The sequence below is a fragment of the Podarcis muralis genome, chromosome 8, assembly GCF_964188315.1.
Source record: "Podarcis muralis chromosome 8, rPodMur119.hap1.1, whole genome shotgun sequence".
NCBI lineage: Eukaryota > Metazoa > Chordata > Lepidosauria > Squamata > Lacertidae > Podarcis > Podarcis muralis.
This window is the reverse complement of record NC_135662.1, coordinates 66,663,012-66,685,099: the sequence shown is the minus strand read 5'-3', so window position 1 is coordinate 66,685,099 and position 22,088 is coordinate 66,663,012. Positions and strand designations below refer to the sequence as shown.

The 22,088-nt window shown below is 43.0% G+C and overlaps 2 protein-coding genes across 2 annotated transcripts; both read left to right on the top strand.

Moving 5' to 3' along the window:
• The first annotated feature begins 588 nt into the window (after positions 1-588).
• LOC114601383 (serpin B3-like) lies at positions 589-5,993 on the top strand. Its single transcript, XM_028738590.2, has 8 exons — positions 589-760; positions 1,550-1,630; positions 2,003-2,287; positions 2,729-2,875; positions 3,259-3,376; positions 3,741-3,892; positions 4,413-4,580; positions 4,771-5,993. Exons 1-8 carry the CDS (start codon positions 593-595, stop codon positions 5,161-5,163), a joined length of 1,512 nt encoding a protein of 503 aa, XP_028594423.2. The 5' UTR covers positions 589-592; the 3' UTR covers positions 5,164-5,993.
• A 12,384-nt stretch (positions 5,994-18,377) lies between these two features.
• Positions 18,378-21,787, top strand: LOC114601381 (serpin B3-like). Its single transcript, XM_028738588.2, has 6 exons — positions 18,378-18,428; positions 18,571-18,717; positions 19,062-19,179; positions 19,605-19,756; positions 20,136-20,303; positions 20,483-21,787. The coding sequence occupies exons 1-6, from the start codon at positions 18,378-18,380 to the stop codon at positions 20,873-20,875; spliced, it is 1,029 nt and encodes a 342-aa protein (XP_028594421.2). The 3' UTR covers positions 20,876-21,787.
• The last annotated feature ends 301 nt before the right edge of the window (positions 21,788-22,088 follow it).

Here is a 22,088-nt window from a genome sequence, read left to right as displayed (position 1 = left end):
TTAAGGGATCGTTTCAAGAGTCATTATCAGGAGTGCTTTGGACACCCTGCCAATACATGGAGATCTTCAGTGCAGAAAGGGCATGTCATAATCCATCTGCTGCTTGCAGTAGATGAAGTGCACATAATTATACAAACTCATATCTGAAGCATATGTGGTAACCCATGATAATTAGATCTGATTATTATAAATGTCCAGTTTTTGCACCGCACTGTTTTCATTATGTAAATTTGATTTAATGAAATCGTTGCAGGTTTAGAACTTCAGGCTTGTTTAATGGTTGTGGGGGTGTGAGATGATCAGTATAAATACCAGCATCTCACAGGAGGAGAGCATCACACTCACCTGCCAGACTCCTATCATCACAGCTGAAGCCAAGGTAAGCAGCTCTCCTTTCAAGCTTCCATGCAGCCTTGTGTTGGGTGATGTGCATCTTAACAGCAGTTCTTTTATCATGGGTAGTTCTTCAAAATTGTGGGTTTGGTGATAGAATGTATTGCAGTGCAGAAGTAGAAACAAGTATACCTGTATTCTGAAGGATCCTGAAGTGATGAGCTGTTTTGGTCTTCCCTCAGAGCTTTTGAATTCCATCATGACCACCCTGCCTGAAGCCAATGCTAAATGCGCCGTTGACGTTTTCAAAGTGTTGGCCACTGAGCACCCATGCGACAACCTTGTGTTTTCCCCAGCGAACCTCACCGCAGGCCTGGGCCTACTCGCTTATGCATCTGGTTGTGAACAAGCAGATCAGATCGAGAAGGTGGGTCTAATCAAGCAGTAGAGATGCAGCCTTCAGACTGGGCTCATCATTAGCAGATACCTTTCCATCACCGGTCATATTTGATACAAGTTGAGAAACTGACCTCACTGTGGCTTGATCCAGTAATAAGCCCAGTCAACGTCTCTGCACAAAATCCCATAAATGTGCAGAGATCAAAGAATATTGCATCACTAGGCATGGAGTAGAAATTTGGTTGAATGGAATGGAAATCTTCCAAATGGAATCTTCCAAATTTGTAGTTTTCAAAACAATGTATGAGCCAAAAACAGCCCTTTTTAAATAGATTTGTACTTACCTGTACTTATTTTGTAAAAGTAATATTTACAAAAATTCATATATTGGGGGAAATGTGCATAAAAATGAAGATATTAGTGAACGTAGCTTAACACATGCATTATATTGGGGAAATTGCTTGCAAAAATGTGTACATTAGTTAAAGAAAATGCATCTAAAAATGGGTTTATTTGGAGAATTTCACACTAAAATGCTTGTGATTAAAAAAATAGCAAACTCTTGGAGAACTAAATTTAAGATTTGATTCCTTCAGTTCTCATCCTATATGAGATTTGTTGCTATCAGCTTAAGGCAGAACTATAGATTGCCTAAAGTTTGTTTCAAAGATTAGTATGCAGGAAGATATCCATCCTGCCAATGTCACATATGATCTAAGAGTCATGTGAATCATCCCTAATATACATATCAGGTTAATAAGTGCTGCTGTTATAATATTGCCTGTGCAACTGAAGCAATGTTCCAATTTCATTCAAGGTCCTGCATTGGGATGAAGTGAAAGAGTGTGACAAACCCAGAAGCAGGAGCTTGGGACATTCAACAACCAGACTAAGAAGGGTATGTAGAAGAACGCTTGGATAAAGGTGTATTCCTCCCCTGCCCATAGAACCCAGCTTGCATATTAGTATTATCTCCTGTTATCTCAGCATCAAATCCATGCCTGTTGGGAAGAAACATATCTGAAGGAAGAACAGAGGCAGCGAGCAGTCAATCAATGAAAGTGCAAATGTCATTTTCACAAATACATTTGAAACAAAATATTCAGATGTGAAGTTAACTGCCCCTGCTTAAGTTGAATGGGGAATACAGCCTGCAATTATTTGTGGTATATTTGTGGCTTCTCATTTGTGGTATCAGTGCAACATTGGGAAAACTATACAGTTCTATGAGTCTACTTATGGAAACATACATTTTGTAACTTCATTGCAGGCACAAGAAAAAGTTGAAACCTGCCCCAGACCAAGACCCCGTCCTGAGCCAACTAAGCCTGAAGCAACTTGCCCCAGACCAAGACCCCGTCCTGAGCCAACCAGGCCTGAGCCAACTTGCCCCAAACCAAGACCCCGTCCTGAGCCAACCAGGCCTGAGCCAACTTGCCCCAAACCAAGACCCCGCCCTGAACCAGAGCAACCTAAACCTTGTGACAAGAGACGAGTCATTCACCGCCCAGCTCCTTGCCCTGAGCCTGAGCCCGAGCCACGTTGTCCTAGACGCGTAAGTTGTGAAACATCTGGAGAGTTTCATCTAGATGATTTTTTCTTTATTTTTTATTTAAAATTTAGGGGGCTGTCTCTAAGCATTCTACATGATACCACACAACTTGTGATAAAATCGACAGGAAAGTAGGGATGAAACCGCTAAATTCTTGCTTAGATGTGAAGTTCACTGGGTGATGTTGAGTCAGTCACCATCAACCCCCATCTAACGTTGCTGTGAGCATAAAATTGAGTAAATCACAAGAAAGTTGTGCTGGGCTGCCTGCAGGGATTCAGATGTGATAAATGTTTACTTCAGAGTAGGCATTCCTGAGTTCCATATAACTTTCAAGTAAGCATTCCTGCCTGAGATAAGGGTATATATTTTCTTTCTCACAAGACAAACCCTTAAGAAGCAGCCAGGTGTCATGAGAATTAACCTTCTATTTTGAATCCTTAGGATGTTCCCTGCTACGAGTGTGAGGAGCCTGAAGGAATCCATACAGCATTCAGCAAAATCCTTGCGACTCTTAATGAGCCCAGCAGCAACTATACCCTGAGCTTTGCTAACAAGCTCTATGGAAACAAGGACATTGCCTTCATCCAGGTAACTCTAATTTTGGCTCCTATGGGTGCTCCACTGCACTGTGAGAACCAAGTGCACATTGCAACCTGCAATTGACTGTATTCTACCATAAATGGGTTCATCATCTACTGGTGTCTGTCAAAGCTGTGCCTCATTCCCAGGCCATCAGAGGAAATGATAACAATTACTTGCTCTACAAAGTGCTTTACCTACAAAATCCAGTGATGGTGGTGGTGGTTGCTGTTGCTTTTATTATTATTATTTATTATATTTATACCCCACTCATTGGGAGGAATTGGGAGGAACTGAATTTTTGAGGGCATTAGGCAGCAATTGGAAAATTCCCAAATGAGAAAGGTGATTATGGATAATATATGAATCCAATGTTTTCTTGTTCTGTTCAGAAATTCCTTTACTGTGCTCTGAAACTGTACTTGACTGAAGTGGAGAACGCTGATCTGCATAATGCCCCCGAGGAAGTGAGGAGACTCATCAACCTTTGGGTCGAAGTCCAGACACATGGTAAGACCACAGCACACTCCAATGACTTCTTGATATAACTTTCATGACAGGGAGGTCATGATTTTTATTCTGGAAACCAGGAACCAATTAAATCTTACTGAACCAACAAGCAGTTAAGAGCCCATTGTGGAAACTGGTGCCCATAATATTTTGTTTATTAAAACATTTAAATACCTCCATTCGGCTGCAAAGGACCACTCAGGGTATAATTAAGTACTTCATCTATCAAGTTGCTTAATTTATCTTCTATAAATAGTGAGTTAGAAGTTTTATGCTAACTCATACAGTGTAATATTATAACTAAAATCTGAATATATATATATATTATTTTTAAGAAAACCTACTATATCCATTTCTTTTCTAGGTAAGATCAAGGACCTTCTCCCCAAGGACAGCTTTGACTGCCTTGCTCAGCTCCTGCTGGTGAATGCTCTCTACTTCAAAGGACAATGGGAAGTGAAATTTGACAAAGAGCTCACAGAAGAAGCTCCCTTTTACCCTCATCATGCAGATGAGGTGAGTTAGAAACATATTCCTAGCTTCCTTGCTTCTTTTGTGCAGAGACAACGTACCTTGTAACTTCCAGACTACATGTTTAGTGTTGGAGTTGAGTTGCCCCAATGAGGTCTTGATGGAGGTCACTTGAAACACTTGGTGCAAGGAAGGCTCTGCAATGCTGGACGGTCATCACCCCTTTTAGCTAAAGATGATGGCCCAAAACTAGAGTTAGCCGTCCTAGAGCCCCACTGCTAACAATGGGGTTTAACTTGGCCACTTGATACCAGTCCAATCGATTTCAATTTAGTAGGATTGTTGCTGAAATTACAAAAGAGAAGAATCTGCTGTCTCCCTTTTCTTTTTCTCTGGGAGGTGTTTTTTGTTTTGTTTTTTTAATTTTGCAATGCCGAATCTCATGATCTCAAAGAAAGAAAGAAAGAAAGAAAGAAAGAAAGAAAGAAAGAAAGAAAGAAAGAAAGAAAGAAAACTAAGTTCCTTCTCTCTTTTTAAATATTTCCTTTTTTCCTTTTCTTCACAGAAGGAATGCCACAGTGTGCAGCTGATGCACAGGAAGGGTGTCTACAATGCAGGGACAATTGACCTATGCAACGTTCAAGTCCAAGTTGTTGAGATCCCCTACAAGAACAATGAACTGACCTTCGTTCTACTGCTGCCAGTAGACTGCAATGCAGAAGCTCTTGAACAGGTAAATGGTCTTTCCATTCCTATGATACTGTCCATGGCCTTAATCACCTTATCCATCTCTGGCCCTCGATTTCAATAATACTGGTGTGGAAAAACTCTGTTGATATATATATTTCTTATTGTATTCACCCTTGTTTTGATTCAATCTGGGATTGGAATGATATCACTATAACTTCTATGTGTTCCTCTAGCTGGAAGATGGACTTAGCCATGAGCATCTGCTTGACCTGTCCTGTCATCTGAAGGCCATTGAGGTGGATTTGGCCATTCCCAAGTTCAGCTCAGAGAAGAGCATTGAAGCCAACGAATACCTGAATCTGCCGGATCTGACTGACCACGAAAAGGCCGATTTCTCTGGAGCAACCACAACAGAAGGCGTGGCTCTGACTCAGCTGGTCCATGATGCTGCTATCGAGATTGATGAGGAGGGTGGTGAAGAACCAGAGCCAGTCCCTTGCCCCAAAGATAGGCGTCCACGTCGGGAACCTGTGGAGATTTGGGCTGACCATCCTTTCCTCTATTACATCGTGCACAATTGCACCCAGAGTATCATTGCTCTCGGCAGATTTGCTAAGCCAGAATAAGAGAAGAGTTCTGATGCATGGAACAAGATCAATGGAAAACGGATATGGAAGATGTTTTATAGAAAAAACCCTAGTATTTTCCCCTCTCTGCCTCATATTTTGTAATGTCGATCATTGCAGATATTTGGTCCAAGAGAACTTTCATTTGGTGGTGGGCCTAATTTTCATGGTATGATAATGATGCTGTTGTCCTACCTGTCTGCAGTTCTTTCTCCGCCGATTTTACAACTTTTTGAGGAAAATCTTGCCTCCTGAGTGCTGAATATTGTCCTAGTTCTTAAACAGAAATCTAGGTAATCAGAACAGCTGATAAAACAGAAATGTCTATATTCTGAATGGAAGAGAGCTTCTTTCCCTTAAGGTCTTGCATGAAGCGCAATATTCAGGGCGTGAAGTTTTCCGTGCTACTATAGCACTGTGATTGAAGAAGCTGCCCTTCTTTGGGCTACAGTTGACAGCAGAATGGAGCTTGGAGGCAGGAATATGTCACTACTCTGGAATCTGCTTCCTGATGAATGTTTTCCTGTTGATTCCTGTTGCAATCCTGTCTGAATAACTGAAACACATTTGTATGCCTTCTGCTGAATTACTTTCCCTGAAGTCAGCATGAGGATTCCAGCCTACACCTACTTACCTTTGAGTAAGCTCTGCTGAATTCAGTGGGACTTACTTTTGAGTAGACACATATAGCATTGCAGTACAAAAACAGTAAACTGTAGTCTGGCTCCTCAAACTGATTCCCCCCCCCCCGTGATGTCTGTGAGACTATACTCTTTCTTTGAAACCTATGAAACCCTGTTGCATCTTTTTTTCTGAACTGCACAATATCTCAATAAACAAAGCATTTAATAACATTGTTGTTTTGTCGTTTTCACTTATGTGAGGTGTATTGTAGAGTATGGGTTCTCAAGAGCTGTGATTAAAAGTCTTCCCAAGGTACTCAGACAACAGTTTTTTTAAGTCTCACCTAGTGTTCTAAAGCCAAACTATAAGATAGGAATCCCCTATTCACATCCAAAAACTGAGACACAGGAATACAACTAGAAATACACACAAACGTAGCCACGCAAACAACCCTCAGTTCTGCTCCCCCCCTCAACTTAAACACGGCTAGACAAGACCCCGCAGCCCCATGTAAACACAGTCAGTCAACCTCCCTGAAAATAATCTCTACCCAAACACAGGGAAGCAACATTTCCAAAATAAACCTATATGAAAACAGTCAAGCAATACCCACCAAACCCACCCAAACATAGTGTGGTGTAGTGGTTAAGAGCAGTTGACTCGTAATCTGGTGAACCGGGTTAGATTCCCCACTCCTCCACATGCAGCTGCTGGGTGACCTTGGGCTAGTCACACTTCTCGGAAGTCTCTCCGCCTCACTCACCTCACAGAGTGTTTGTTGTGGGAGAGGAAGGGAAAGGAGAATGTTAGCCGCTTTGAGACTCCTTAGGGTAGTGATAAAGTGGGATATCAAATCCAAACAGGGAACTGCCCCTCCCAAAAGGACTACACGAACCCAGCCAGGATACTCTGAAAATACACACACAAGGACACACATACCCCGCAAACTGCATACTAACACAGCCAGGAACAGCCTTCCCTCCAGCTGAGAAAACCCCACAAAAACATAGCCCAGGAACACTGCCAACCGCTTACACAAGCACAGCCAGACAACACCCCCCTTTCCCAAACCCCCAAACACCAACCAAGAACTATCACCTTCATTCCAAAGCTCCCTCTATACACAGCCAAGCACTCCATCTTTCTAACCACTCCAAAAATTCTACACAAATGCAGCCTTGCAGCATTTTGCTCCCCTCCAAAATACCCCACACAAGACAGCTGGGCAGCATGAAGCCCTGTCCCCACTCAAAATACTCAGTCAGACTATCACCTGAAATCCCATACAAAACATGGGAAGGGGGTGTGTGGTGATCACACAGGGTCCCTGGATGTTTGGCGGTCTATTGATCCCTGTGCCACCACTGTGATTGCTTCCCCGCTGCCACCAACCCGTTTCTCTCGGGTACACACGGAGTCCAGACAGTTGTTAACATTAAACCAAATAAACAAGTTTATTTTATAAGCATTAACAAGTTTATTGTTTCTGATAATTTTTCTTGTAAGTTTCTTAATCTTAGTTTCTTTACCGGCCTAAAACCTCCTAATAACTTCTAACTGATTATCCCAACTGTCTATCTGACTCCTCTTAACAGATTCTCTCACTCTCTCACATCAAACTATCCCAACCCACAGACTTATCCTCCCTCTCTCTTCTCTAACACCCGACTGACTCCTTAAGAAGAAGAAGAGTTTGGATTTGATATCCCGCTTTATCACTACCCTAGGGAGTCTCAAAGTGGCTAACATTCTCCTTTCCCTTCCTCCCCCACAACAAACACTCTGTGAGGTGAGTGAGGCTGAGAAACTTCAGAGAAGTGTGACTAGCCCAAGGTCACCCAGCAGCTGCATGTGGAGGAGCGGAGACGCGAACCCGGTTCCCTAGATTACAAGTCCACCGCTCCTAACCACTACACCACACTGGCTCTCAACAACACTAACTCTAACTCTAACTCCTCCCCTTGGGTTCCCACTTGCCAATCACTTCACACTCATTTAACCCTTTCCGTATGACCCAGCATGATGTCACCTAGGAGGGCAAACGCCACAGGGGGGAATTCACATAGTGAGTTAAATAAAAAGTTGAGAGATGAACATACTTTCCTTTGCAATGCTGAGGTAACCTCTAAGAAAGCAGAAAGCTTTTTGTTCTTATAAGGGACAAGTTGTCCTGCCTGTTTTGGTTCTGCCAGTTTCTCATATTTCCTTCTCTGCACTCCACTTGGTTTCTGCAGCAATTTTCAATTCCTTTTCTTTCTTTTTTAAAGTGAAAATTTGCCGGCATTTTAGTGTGAATTTATCCTACATTTTGTTTGTTATTTTACTACTATACACATTTTTTGCAAACATCATTTCCCTAATAAAATTCATTTTTGTATGTTGTTTCCACCAATATACGCATTTTTGTGCACACTAGTTGCCTGGTTAACTGCATTGCAAAATTCAGAGAAATGCAAATTTCAAAGAGTACCTGTGTTTTGGTTCAAATATTGTTTCAGAAAGTGCAAAGTTGGTAGGTTTATGTTTAAATGAGAAGTTTATCAAATTTCTCCTCCATTCCAACAGCTTAGCAAAGTACAATAGGAACATTCCAAGTCAATTCAGAATCTGGGCAACGTGTATCAATCTAGTAAGAAATTTTCAGTCATGGCCAGGCATGCAGTACTTTGATGTGGCAGAGGTTGGATCTGAGATCCAAATGCCAAGCTACATATTTGACTCAACATAGCACACAAAGTATCCATTTCCTAGAAGAAGGAACATTTTGCCATATGTGGTGGGAATGTAAAAAGGTCAAAAGCTTCTGGGAGATGATATATAATGAGATGGAAAAAATGTTGAAATATACATTCATAAAGAAACCAGAAGCATTCTTACTGGGCATTGTAGGAAGTGATATAAATAGAAAGGACTGTAAGCTGTTTTTATATGCAACAACGGCAGCAAGATTGTTATTGGCCCAAAAATGGAAGCAAGAAGAACTACCGACGAAAGAAGAATGGAGGATGAAACTAATGGACTATGCAGAATTGGATAAACTAACAGGAAGGATTCGAAACCGGCGGGACCAGAAATTCACAGAAGACTGGAGTAAATTTACAGACTATTTGAAAAGTATTTGTGATGATCAGAGTATGCTTGTAGGTCTGCAAGAAGTTTTGTGAGGAGTATTATTGGAATTATTGCAAAAATGGATAAGGGGAAGGATGGTTCGTTAAAACAATTAAAGGCAATATGAATTTAAGAAATGCGTAAAAGGTGGTCAAAACGGTGGATCATAAGAGGTGCTGATGGAAGTCCCCCCCCCAAAAAAAGGATTATATAAGTGATGAAGTTCTGTGGTATGTATTGTAATTTATATGCTAAAATTAATAAAAAATATTATATAAAAAAGTATCCATTTCCCAGAAGTAAAAGTTTGTACAGAAGCCCATCAACACCGCCCTCCTCCATAGCAAACATTGCCAGACACCTGCCCCCAAATACATAAACAAACACAACCAGGCAACACTCCCAAACCCCTCACACAAAAGCTGTCATGTAACACCTCCCCTCTGCACAGAAATACCCCACACAACACAACTTGCTAAAAATTGCTCTGATCCACCCACAAATATAGCCAGCAACACACACCCACACCCACACAACACAAACAGATGCATGCAACACACACATTCAGACTCCCCAAACAACACACCCATGCAAATATGCATGCAATGAGAGACTCAGGCAGACTGAGGGGATGAGGCCAATAGTGGGGCCAACAGTCAAGAGGGCAGTTTCTGCATGTGTCGTAGAGGGAAGTGAGGGGCAGATGAGGCTCTTCAAGGTAGTCAATCTAAGAGAAGAAGGAAAACTCTGGTTGTTTTGGAGGACATCTCTGGAAGGAGGAAAGGCTAAGGGGTAAACCCTACACAAATCTGGAGTGGAGTCCCTAAGGTGGTTGGATGGCACCTTGTAGGAACTGCTCCTGGGAATTACTGCAGCCAAGCTGGTGCCAAATGCATTGCTTTCCTTTCCTTCGGCCCACATCAGCGAGGCCAAGAGGGGAGCCTTGTCATCTGGGCAGCCCAAGACCTCCATACACATTGCCCAGGCTTGTGCCCCAGGGAGGTCACTTTGGTGCTGCTACCTCAGCGGTCTAACTTCACTCCCAGAGGCACACTCAATTGTCTCTCAAGACAGATGGATGCCAACAACGACAAACTGGTGAGCAATCTGGCCATTGCATTTTGCACCAGCTGAAGTTGCCAAACCATCTTCGGAGGTGGTCCCACGTACTGTGCAACACATTACAGTAATCCAGCTTAGATGTTACCAGACTGTAGGCCACAGATGTTAGGGTATCCCTGTACTGATAGAGGCATAGCTGGACCACCAGATGAAGCTGACAGAAGGCCACCTGAGCCTTAAGTGACGGCAATGGCTAGGGGAGCACCCCCAAGCTGTGTACTCACTCCTTCAGAGGGAGTGTAACCCCTCAAGAGCAGGCAGTCTTCCACCCATCTGGTCTAGGGAACCAACCACTAACAGTACCTCTGTCTTATCTGGATTGAGTTTCAGTTTATTGGCTCTCATCCAGTCCATTACGAAAGCATGACACCCACTCATCCACTGCCACACCTGTAGATGTAAAAGAGAAATAGAGTTGCATGTCATCAGCATACTGCTGACAACACACTCTGAAACTGAATGACTCCATTCAGCAGCTTCATATATACCGTATTTTTCACTCTATAAGACACACTTTCCCCCCTTCAAAAATTAAGGGGAAATGTGTGTGCATCTTATGGAGTGAATGCAGGCTCCTTGGCTTCAGTGATAGCAACACGAAGCCTCCGAAGCGCAGAGGGAGCGCTCCCGCTGCGCTCCGGAGGCTTCGAGTTGCTTTCGCTGAAGCCGCCTGAAGCCTCCGGAGCGCTGTGGGAACTCCTGCTGCGCTCCAAAGGTTTTGGGTTGCCTTCACTGAAGCCTGGAGAGCGAGAGGGGTTGGTGCACACCGATCCCTCTTACTCTCCAGGCTTCGCTTCGCTGGAGAGGCGCTGCACAGTTTTCCCTCTCTGCGCTGCACCCCTTCAGCGAAGCGGGAGTAGAAATGGAAGGGGCTCCGTTTCTCCTGCCGCTTCTCTGAAGGCGCGCTGAGCAGAGAGGGGGAGAATTTTTTCCCCTGTTCTCCGCCTCTAAAACAAGGTGCGTCCTATGGTTGGGTGCGTCCTATATAGCGAAAAATACGGTATATTTAACAACACAGGGCATAAAATTGAGCCCTGACAGACCCCACATGGAAGCTCCCATGGTGCCGAGAAACACTCCCCAAGCATCACCTGCTGAAGACAACTATCCAAGTAGGACCAGAACCACTGCAAAGCACTCGCAACTCAGATAGCCTCTCCATGGGGATACATTGGTTGATGGTATTGAAAGCTGCTGAGAGGTCAAGGAGGATTTACAGGGACACATTGCCCTTGTCTGTCTCCCAACAGAGCTCAGCATATATGGTGACCAGGACAGTTTCTGTGCCAAAGCCAGGCCAAAACCCTGATTGAAATGGATCTAGAAAATCCAAGAGCACCTGGATCTGGTCAGTGACCATCTGCTGAAGAACCTTGCCTAGAGGAGGGAGGTTGGCAGCTGACTGGTAATTAGGTTCTTAGAATCTAGGGATAGTTTCTTAAGAAGTGGTCTTGTCTTCTTCAAACAAGCAGGAACCATCCCCTCTTGGCATTGACCACCTCCATGGCCTAGGCAGCTGTCTCCTCTTCCAAGAGGGGCAAAGGTCCAATCCAAGCACCTTGTCCGCACCTTCCAGCCTCATCTATTGAAATTCGCCCAACAAAACAGGATTAGATTCTGCATTACCCTGCAGTTTGTCCATTTGAATACAGAGGTACAGGGTTCGTCAATGAGGGCGGAGGTGTATCTACACCTGCACCATGTCATTGTGGGTGGCTATATGCCAGTATCGCAATCGCCACTTCCTTCTTCCTTCACCTGGGGCATAAACAGGAAGGAAAAGGCATGAATAAGGGGAGGGTTTTCAAACCTGCAATAAGTAACCACTCACTCTTGTGGAGGGTGGGATCTAGAATCATTCTAGACTGAAAGCAGCTGTTGAGGATGAGTATAAATGATTCTGGATTGAGAAAAAAACTATGTTTTTGTACTACAAACTGGTCAGTGTGAATGCAGTCCATATCTGAGAAAGAACAAAGCCGTGGGTAGGGGCAAAAAAAATGATCACAAAAAAAATGTAAACCACCCATTTCCTAGTACTGCAGTTATCACTGTCACCATCCACCAAGACTTTGATGTGCCAATATAACATTTTTCTAAGTAAAACAAATTTCCAGTCATAGCCATGCTCCCAATCGTTTGAAAGAGGAAGAGGCTGAGACATCTTGCTGGTGCCAAGATATTGAGGGGAGTGGGTGTCAGGGCTTTTTTCAGCCAGAACTTGCCCTCTCAGGTGGCAGCCATTGCCATTATAAGAGAACAAGGGGTCGTTCCAGCACCTCTTTTTCTTGCCAAATAGCACTGGTGGATGTAGTTGAGATTTGGTGTCCTTGCTCAGTGGCTTCTATTGGGAAAGGTTCAAGCTACATGTGACACTCAAATTCCACGAACCATTTCCCTGGTATATTTTTTAAAGCCCGCTCACCCCTCTTGGTGCGGCGCCGTTGCAGGACGGCAGAGGCTTCGCTGGGGGCCTCGATGAGGGATCTTGAATTGCAGTGCCCTTCCTGATAAGCGGTGGGGGCATAAGCCCCTGTCCCCTATCAGGAACTGGATCCTAGCCTGCACCCTGCTTTGGCAAATGGGGATGCAGGCTGGGCCTTGGGCCGTGCCAGGGGGTGGAGCCGATGGAGCAGGTAGGCTTCCCTCAGATCTGCCCCTTGACCCATTTAAGCAGCCTACACCTGGGGCACTACCTGTTCGTTGAAAGTGATCTGGTCTGCAAATTTATAGAGGGGAGGAGCTGTTCAATGGTGGTCCAGGATATTTTGCCGTCAGATTTCCCCCCTTCTAGGTCAACACTGTAAAAAGGCTTGCTGTGTTTTTGTAGACCAATTCCTGCCTTCTGTTATCCCCTTCACCAGCGGCGGCTAGTGCTCAATGGAACTGGTGGAGAAGTCGCCAGGGAGGGAGAACTTTAAAGTGTTAAGATCAGAAAGCGGAAAACATGAAAACAACGAGAAGAGGCAGGAACAAAGATTTGGAGATATGCTTCAGAGGTCCAGACTAAAGGGAGCCCGGAAAAATTAATAATTACAATTTGGATTGTAATTTGGTTGTTTTTTATTTTAGTTTATTATTTTTAATTGGATTATGATTTGGATATCTGAATTGGCTGTTTTTATGGAAAAATCAATAAAAATGATTTTTAAAAAAGAGGAACTGGTGGAGAAGACAGGTAGGCAATTGGTCGATGGAGCCAGATCCAATGGTGAACAAAGCCAACTCATTTCTCATTCCCCCCCGTCCTCCTGGCTAAGTTGTACACAGGAAAGACTGGGACTAAAGAGGAAGAGCCTAGACAGGTGAGGGCTAAGTGAAGGTAGACTGATTTTGTTGGAGCAGTGCCCTACTAGCCCTAGTAGGTGACCTCTCCACTGCGCTCCTTATGAGACCTACCTAAAAAGATTGCATGTAAGAAGTAACCCCGTTACAGCTGGCCAAGCTTACAGGCTAATAAAGACCTATATCAACATCAATATAGATCTCCCTACCTGCTCTCTCTATATCTCAAATACTACCATTCACTAATGAAGCTCCAGGATGATTTACATCAACAAAGAATGTAAAAACGGTGCAATAAAATATAAGCTGGATATGATAAAAAGCAATTCAAAAACTGTAAGAATGGTAGAAGAGGGCAGGACTTGATTTCCATGCACACAGTGGTGTAGCATGGGGGGCAGAGTGCAAAATTCTGAGAGAGGGGCAACCAGGCACCCCGACAACAGGCTCACCCGTCAAGGCTGCATGGCTGAGCTCCTGCCACCCCCCGGAGCTGCGGGGAGGCAAGCCATGCCCAGGCCAGGCCTTCGGGGTTGGAGTCGCGCATCCTTCTCCTCGTGGCCAGTGAAGGGATGCCTGTGTGCTCCATCCCTGGGCTGGCTGAGCAGGGAGACAGCAGAGCCGCCAAGCCTGGAAGCCACATGTTCATCGCTACCAGCAGCGATGGCAGCAGCAGCCATGTGAGCAATGTGTCTCACGGGTTTGGTGCACATCCCCCAGCACATGCTTTCACCCCAACTGCCCAGTCCAACACTTGCCCTGTCCCGGGCACCAGCAACCCATGCTACACTACTGCATCCACACCCAACTGCTAGAGATCAAGTAATCTGTAAATTCAGCAATTCTTAATTCTTAAATATAGGAGCAGCATGAATTAAAAGCAGGCTGGGGCATCCAGTTCTTTGAAGCCCCCTTCAGAAATAATAGGGGAGGGAGCACACCTCCCGTAGGTGGTCCCCTGCTCGTGCTTTCGCTTGGTGGCAGTGGCAGAAATGAGTACATTTCCCACACTGCCCAGCCTGCCATGGAAGGCTTAGAGGACATCTTACCTAACGAAGTGCTTGCCTAGCAGCTTGTTTCTCTTAAACAAGAACTGAAGAGTAACGAGAAATTTCTGACTCCCAGCTAGATATCAATAACTCCATTGCCACCTAGTGACTAAATCATATAATGACACTGTCCGAACAATTCGGGAAGTTAAGAGGGCGCTTGCTGACATAGACATGAGCTAACACTCGGTGTGCCCAAACTCCCTCCAACACTGTGCAAAGGTGTAGAATTAATCTGTTTTCAGTCAATTCCCCTCTAAGTCAAGTGATTTCTTCCTTGATATAGATGTCCTTTTCCTTCCATAAAATGGGAAATGCTTCCAACTGCACTGTCACTGACTAGCGATAAGTGATTGGTTATATGGGAAACTTCAGTTTTTGACATTGTAGTTTTGCTTTTTTACCTTATAACATCATCTGTTGTTTGCTTATTGGACCTGTTTATATGAATTTGTAGTATTTGTATCTTGTTGTTCTTCTCTTTACTTTTATTACTTTGTGCCCAGAATTGGGATTGAAAATATTAAACGAGGGTCTTCAGAGCAGAAACATAAATGCTCCTCAGAGCTCCATATGTATTAAATAGTTCATGGCACAGTGAATTATCTGGGTGAATTCTAGCAGATCACAGAACAGCCTATTTATCCTAGTCCTGCCTGCTTCTCCTGCCTGCTCTTTGGGACATTGGTCATATTTTAGATTTTTTTTTTATTCTAAGCCATGTGAATAACACGCTACCCCAGGATGGATTGTAGTTTGTGAACCCTAAAAGCACATAGCAAGTGATGGCTCTCCAGATGTTACAACCTAGATAGGTAGAACTAAAGTTACATCTGATGCAGCCTTCTGTTTTGAACAATGTTCAGTCTGGTGTTTCTTGAAAGGTGGCATATATGTCAGTGTGGTGTAGTGGTTAAGAGTGGTAGTCTCGTAATCTGGGGAACTGGGTTCGCGTCCCCGCTCCTCCACATGCAGCTGCTGGGTGACCTTGGGCCAGTCACACTTCTTTGAAGTCTCTCAGCCCCACTCACCTCACAGAGTGTTTGTTGTGGGGGAGGAAGGGAAAGGAGAATGTTAGCCGCTTTGAGACTCCTTAAAGGGAGTGAAAGGCGCGATATCAAATCCAAACTCTTCTTCTTCTTCTCTTCTTCAAAAACAACAGCTCTCCTCTGCCACTCACACTCAGCATCTTGAATTGTATTTGGAACTATAGTGCCTTTGGACTCGAACATTTCATTGAGCCATTTTGACTGATAGAAACATTTTCCATGAATATGCCCAATCTATTTTTTTAAACATCTAATCGAGTGATCCTCACCATTTCCTCCAGCGGTGAATTCGTACCCACTGTCCTGCTGTGTCATTTTCAATTTCTTACACATTTTTTTCAAAGCCCATATAGGGTGTTGTGGGGAATAAGAAAGGAACCCTCTGCATTTCCTGCCTCTAGGGACACACATTCTTTCAATGGAGTCTCTTGGGGAAAAACTTGGTTTTAAGGGACACTTTCGAGGGGATATTTGGAGTGCTTTGGGACACGCTGACAATACACCAGTGCTGATAGGGTGTGTCACATTGTGCCTGCACTTTGCAGTAGATGAAGTATACATAATTAAGCAAAGTCATACAGGGAGTATATGTGGCAATCCAAGATAATTACCTTTGATCATTAGAAATGTCCAGTTTTTGCATCGTACTGGTTTCATTATGTAAATTTGAATTAATCTAATTTTTTGCAGATTCAGAAAATACAAAGTAGTTTAATGGTTGTGGGGGTGTAAGATGATCAGTATAAATACCAGCGTCTCACAGGAGGAGAGCATCACACTCACCTGCCAGACTCCTATCATCACAGCTGAAGCCAAGGTAAGCAGCTCTCCTTTCAAGCATCCATGCAGCCTTGTGTGGGGTGATGTGCATCTTTACAGCAGTTCTTTTATCATGGGTAGTTCTTCAAAACTGTGGGTTTGGTGATAGAATGTATTGCAGTGCAGAAGTAGAAACAAGTATATCTGTATTCTGAAGGATCCTGAAATGATGAGCTGTTTTGGTCTTCCCTCAGAGCTTTTGAATTCCATCATGACCACCCTGGGTAGAGCCAATGCTAGATTCGCCGTTAACCTTTTCAAAAATCAGATCCTTGAGGACCCACACAACAACCTCGTGGTCTCCCCTGCGAACCTCACCGCAGGCCTGGGCCTACTCGCTTATGCATCTGGCTGGGAACAAGCAGCTCAGATCGAGAAGGTGGGTCTAATCAAGCAGTAGAGATGCAGCCTTCAAACTGGGCTCATCGTTAGCAGATACCTTTCCATCACTGGTCATATTTGATACAAGTTGAGAAAAAGAATGACCTCACTGTGGCTTGATCCAGTAATAAGCCCAGTCAACGTCTCTGCACAAAATCCCATAAATGTGCAGAGATCAAAGAATATTGCATCACTAGGCATGGAGTAGAAATTTGGTTGAATGGAATGGAAATCTTCCAAATGGAATCTTCCAAATTTGTAGTTTTCAAAACAACGTATGAGCCAAAAACAACTCTTTTTTAATAGATTTGTACTTACCTGTACTTGTTTTGTAAAAATAATATTTTCAAAAATTCATATATTAGGGGGAAATGTGCATAAAAATGAAAATATTAGCAAAAGTAGCATAACACATGCATTATATTGGGGAAATTGCTTGCAAAAATGTGTACATTGGTTAAAGAAAATGCATCTAAAAATGGGTTTATTTGGAGAATTTCACACTAAAATGCTTGTGAATTTTCATGTGGATCTTTTTTAAAAAAATAAAATGAAAATGAAATAGCAACTATTCCAAAACGTGGAGAACTAAATTTAAGATTTAATTCCTTCAGTTCTCATCCTATATGTGATTTCTTGCTATCAGCTCAAGGCAGAACCGTAGATTGCCTGAAGTTTGTATGTATGTTTGGATCATTAATTTAGCATGATTCAGATATCCTATGCCAAATATGTTGAATAATTTCAAAGATTAATATGCAGGAAGATATCCATCCTGCCAATGTCACATATGATCTAAGAGTCATGTGAATCGTCCCTAATATACATATCAGGATAATAAGTGCTGCTGTTATAATATTGCCTGTGCAACTGAAGCAATGTTCCAATTTCATTCAAGGTCCTGCATTGGGATGAAGTGAAAGAGGGTGACAAACCCAGAAGCAGGAGCCTGGGACAGTCAACAACCAGACTAAGAAGGGTATGTAGAAGAACGCTTGGATAAAGGTGTATTCCTCCCCTGCCCATAGAACCCAGCTTGCATATTAGTATTATCTCCTGTTATCTCAACATCAACTCCATGCCTGTTGGGCAAAAACATCTCTAAAGGAAGAAAAGGGGCCTTGAGCACTGAATCAGCTCTTCAAAGTGCAAATGTCATTTTCGTAAATATATTTGCAACAAAATATTTGGATGTGAAGTTGACATCGCTCCTTGAGATGAAGGAGGATTAGAGCATCAATATATGTGTCTGATATCAGTGCAACATCAGAACAAGGATTGGCTGATGTTTGAAAACTAATTTGGTTTCATGCCAACATTTCTTATTCCGTTATTGTAAATGGGCTGGAAATGAACTACCTATGGATGCAGACATTTTATAACTTCATTGCAGACCCAAGGTGCTGGTGGTGCCAAACCGAGACCCCGTCCTGAACCCAAACCTTGTGACAAGAGACGAGTCATTCACCGCCCAGCTCCTTGCCCTGAGCCCGAGCCCGAGCCACGTTGTCCTAGACGCGTAAGTTGTGAAACATGTGGAGAGTTTCATCAAAATAATAATAATAATCACAAACACACAAATAGACATTTAGGGGGTTATCTCTAAGTATTCTAAATGATACCACACAACTTGTGATAAAATCCACAGGAAAGTAAGAATGAAACCGCTAAATTCTTGCTTAGATGTGAAGTTCACTGGGTGATGTTGAGTCAGTCACCATCAACCCCCATCTAACATTGCCGTGAGCATAACATTGAGTAAATCACAAGAAAGATGTGCTGGGCTGCCTGGAGGGATTCAGATGTGATAAACGTTTGCTTCAAAGTAGGCATTCCTGAGTTCGCCTTTCAAGCAAGCTTTGTTGCTTAAGATAAGTCTGTAAGTTTTCTTTCTCACAAGATATACCCTTAAGAAGATAAGTAGCCAGGTGATGTGAGAATTAACCTCCTTTTTAAAAAATCCTTAGGATGTTCCCTGCTATGAGTGTGAGAAGCCTGAAGGAATTCATACGGCATTCAGCAAAATCCTTGCGACTCTTAATGAGCCCAGCGCCAACTATACCCTGAGCTTTGCCAACAAGCTCTATGGAAACAAGGACATTGCCTTCATCCAGGTAACTCTAATTTTGGTCCCTATGGGTGCTCCACTGTACTGTGAGAACCAAGTGCAAATTGCAACCTGCAATTGACTGTATTCTACCATAAATGGGTTCATCATCTACTGGTGTCTGTCAAACTTGTGCCTCATTCCCAGGCAACCAGAAAGATCTACTATGGTAATGATTATCTGCTCAATGAAAGTCTCCACGTGCAAAATTTAGTGTTCTGAAACTACAAAGAGGCACTGAATGTTTAAGGGCATTAGGCAGTACTCAAATGCGAGAGAATACTCTGGACATTTTCTGTTTTGTTATATATTTACTGATACATGGATCCAATGTCTTCTTGTTCTGTTCAGAAATTCGTTTTCTGTGCTCTGAAACTGTACTTGACTGAAGTGGATGGTGTTGATTTCCATAATGCCCCCGAGGAAGTGAGGAGACTCATCAACCTTTGGGTTGAAACCCGTACACATGGTAAGACCACAGAATGCACTGATGACCTCTTCCTGACATAACTTTCATGATAGGGAGGTCTCCGGTCTTCGTTCTTCTGATGGTGGTTCAAAAAACCAGTTAAATCTTTCTTATTCTCCAAGAATAAGCTAAGAGCCCACTGTGACCTCTGCTTTCCTTCAAACATGAGGAAAGGTAGAATTGATTTGTTGCAATAAATTGGTGCCCATACTATTCTTTTTGCTTATAAAAACAGTTAAATGCCCCCTTCTGTTGCAAAGGACGACTTAGAGTATAATTAAGTACTTTATTCAAGCTTTCCCATTTATTCTACATCAATCATGAGCTACAAATAGTATGTTCAACTTTTATCTGGAGGAATGCAGTAGACTAGTTAAAACCCACCCCCATTCCCAAAAAAACCATTGTAACAATTTCTTTGCCAGGTAAAATCAAGGACCTTCTCCCCAAGGACAGCTTTGACTGCCTTGCTCAGCTCCTGCTGGTGAATGCTCTCTACTTCAAAGGACAATGGGAAGTGAAATTTGACAAAGAGCTCACAGAAGAAGCTCCCTTTTACCCTCATCATGCAGATGAGGTGAGTTAGAAACATATTCCTAGCTTCCTTGCTTCTTTTGTGCAGAGGGACAATGTACCTTGTAACTTCCAGAATACACGTTTAGTGTTGGAGTTGAGTTGCCCCAATGAGGTCTTGATGGAGGTCACTTGATTTCAATTTAGTAGGATTGTTGCTGAAATTACAAAAGAGAAGAATCTGCTGTCTCCCTTTTCTTTTTCTCTGGGAGGTGTTTTTTGTTTTGTTTTTTTTCATTTTGCAATGCCGAATCTCATGATCTCAAAGAAAGAAAGAAAGAAAGAAAGAAAGAAAGAAAGAAAGAAAGAAAGAAAGAACTTCCCAAAGCAAACTAAGTTCCTTCTCTCTTTTTAAATATTTCCTTTTTTCCTTTTCTTCACAGAAGGAATGCCACAGTGTGCAGCTGATGCACAGGAAGGGTGTCTACAATGCAGGGACAATTGACCTATGCAACGTTCAAGTCCAAGTTGTTGAGATCCCCTACAAGAACAATGAACTGACCTTCGTTCTACTGCTGCCAGTAGACTGCAATGCAGAAGCTCTTGAACAGGTAAATGGTCTTTCCATTCCTATGATACTGTCCATGGCCTTATTCATCTCTGGCCCTCGATTTCAATAATACTGGTGTGGAAAAAGTCTGTTGATACATTTTTCTTATTGTATTCTCCCTTGTTTTGATTCAATCTGGGATTGGAATGATATCACTATAACTTCTATGTGTTCCTCTAGCTGGAAGATGGACTTAGCCACGAGCATCTGCTTGACCTGTCCTGTCATCTGAAGGCCATTGAGGTGGATTTGGCCATTCCCAAGTTCAGCTCAGAGAAGAGCATTGAAGCCAACGAATACCTGAATCTGCCGGATCTGACTGACCACGAAAAGGCCGATTTCTCTGGAGCAACCACAACAGAAGGCGTGGCTCTGACTCATCTGGTCCATGATGCTGCTATTGAGATTGATGAGGAGGGTGGTGAAGAACCAGAGCCAGTCCCTTGCCCCAAGGATAGGCGTCCACGTCGGGAACCTGTGGAGATTCGGGCTGACCATCCTTTCCTCTATTTCATCATTCACAATTGCACCCAGAGTATCATTGCTCTCGGTAGATTTGCTAAGCCAGAATAAAGGAAGAGTGCATGCAACAAGGTCAATGGAAAATGGATACGGAAAATCTTTTATAGAAGAATATTGTTTTCCCCTCTCCTCTTTACTCAGCAAGGCCAAGCTTTGCATAGCTTTGGGCAAAGAGAACTTTCATTGGGTGGCGGGCCTAATTTTCATGGTATGACAACAATGTTTTATAGGTTTGTTGCTCTACCTGCCTTCTCCTGTCATTTTACATCTTTTCAATAAGATGTTTGATAAATGACAATATTGCGATGGAAGAAGCTGCACTTCTTTGGGCCACAACTAATTTTTTCTAAATGGAACACTGGGGTGGAGTCAGGAAAATGTCGCTATTCTGGAATCTGCTTCTTGATGAAAGTCGTCTTGTTCTTTCCTGATGCAAATCTGCCTAACTAACTGAAGCAAAACTAACTAACTGAAGCAAAATTCAAAACAAAAAAATTCCTTCCAGTAGCACCTTAAAGACCAACTAAGTCAGTTCTTGGTATGAGCTTTCGTGTGCATGCACACTTCTTCAGATACACACATGCACACGAAAGCTCATACCAAGAACTGACTTAGTTGGTCTTTAAGGTGCTACTGGAAGGAATTTTTTTGTTTTGACTATGGCAGACCAACACGGCTACCTATCTGTAACTGAAGCAAAATTGAATGCCTTCTACTGAATTATCTTGCCTGAAGTCAGCAGCATGAGGCTGCCATCCTAGATCTACTTACTTGGAAGTAAGCCCTGCTGAATTCAGTGGGACTTCTGAGTTGACATGTATTGGACCACACTATGAAACAGGAAACTGCAGTCTGGCTCTTTGAAATGAAAATCTTTCCACGTTGCTTGTGAGATTATAGCTTTTCTTTGAAACTTATGAAACCTTCTTGCATCTTTTGTACTGAAGCTGCACAATATCTGAATAAACAAAGCATTTAATAAAACTTGTTTTGCAGTTTTCACTTCTGTGAGATATATTGTAGAGTACGAGTTCCCAAGGATTGCGATGACAAATCTTCCCCAGGCACTCAGACAACAATTTTTATGACTAAAGTCAACCCATAAGATAAGGATCCCCTCCTTCGCATTTAAAAAAAATTGAAGAATTGTTGTGCACAACATCACAAGATGAGTGGTATTTGGGGGTGGCGGCACAGAAATCAGTAACTTTCCCCCAAACATAGAATAAGGTAGAGGTTGAGTCCGAAACCCAAATGCCAAACC

Bases quoted from the DNA above. Each gene is read 5' to 3' on its own strand.
- LOC114601383 (XM_028738590.2), top strand. From the start codon at position 593: ATGACCACCCTGCCTGAAGCCAATGCTAAATGCGCCGTTGACGTTTTC. The intron at 2,288-2,728 runs GTAAGTTGTGAA...TTGAATCCTTAG, and splicing joins AGCCACGTTGTCCTAGACGC to GATGTTCCCTGCTACGAGTG. The intron at 2,876-3,258 runs GTAACTCTAATT...TGTTCTGTTCAG, and splicing joins AGGACATTGCCTTCATCCAG to AAATTCCTTTACTGTGCTCT.
- LOC114601381 (XM_028738588.2), top strand. From the start codon at position 18,378: ATGTGCTGGGCTGCCTGGAGGGATTCAGATGTGATAAACGTTTGCTTC. The intron at 18,718-19,061 runs GTAACTCTAATT...TGTTCTGTTCAG, and splicing joins AGGACATTGCCTTCATCCAG to AAATTCGTTTTCTGTGCTCT. The intron at 19,757-20,135 runs GTGAGTTAGAAA...TTTTCTTCACAG, and splicing joins ACCCTCATCATGCAGATGAG to AAGGAATGCCACAGTGTGCA.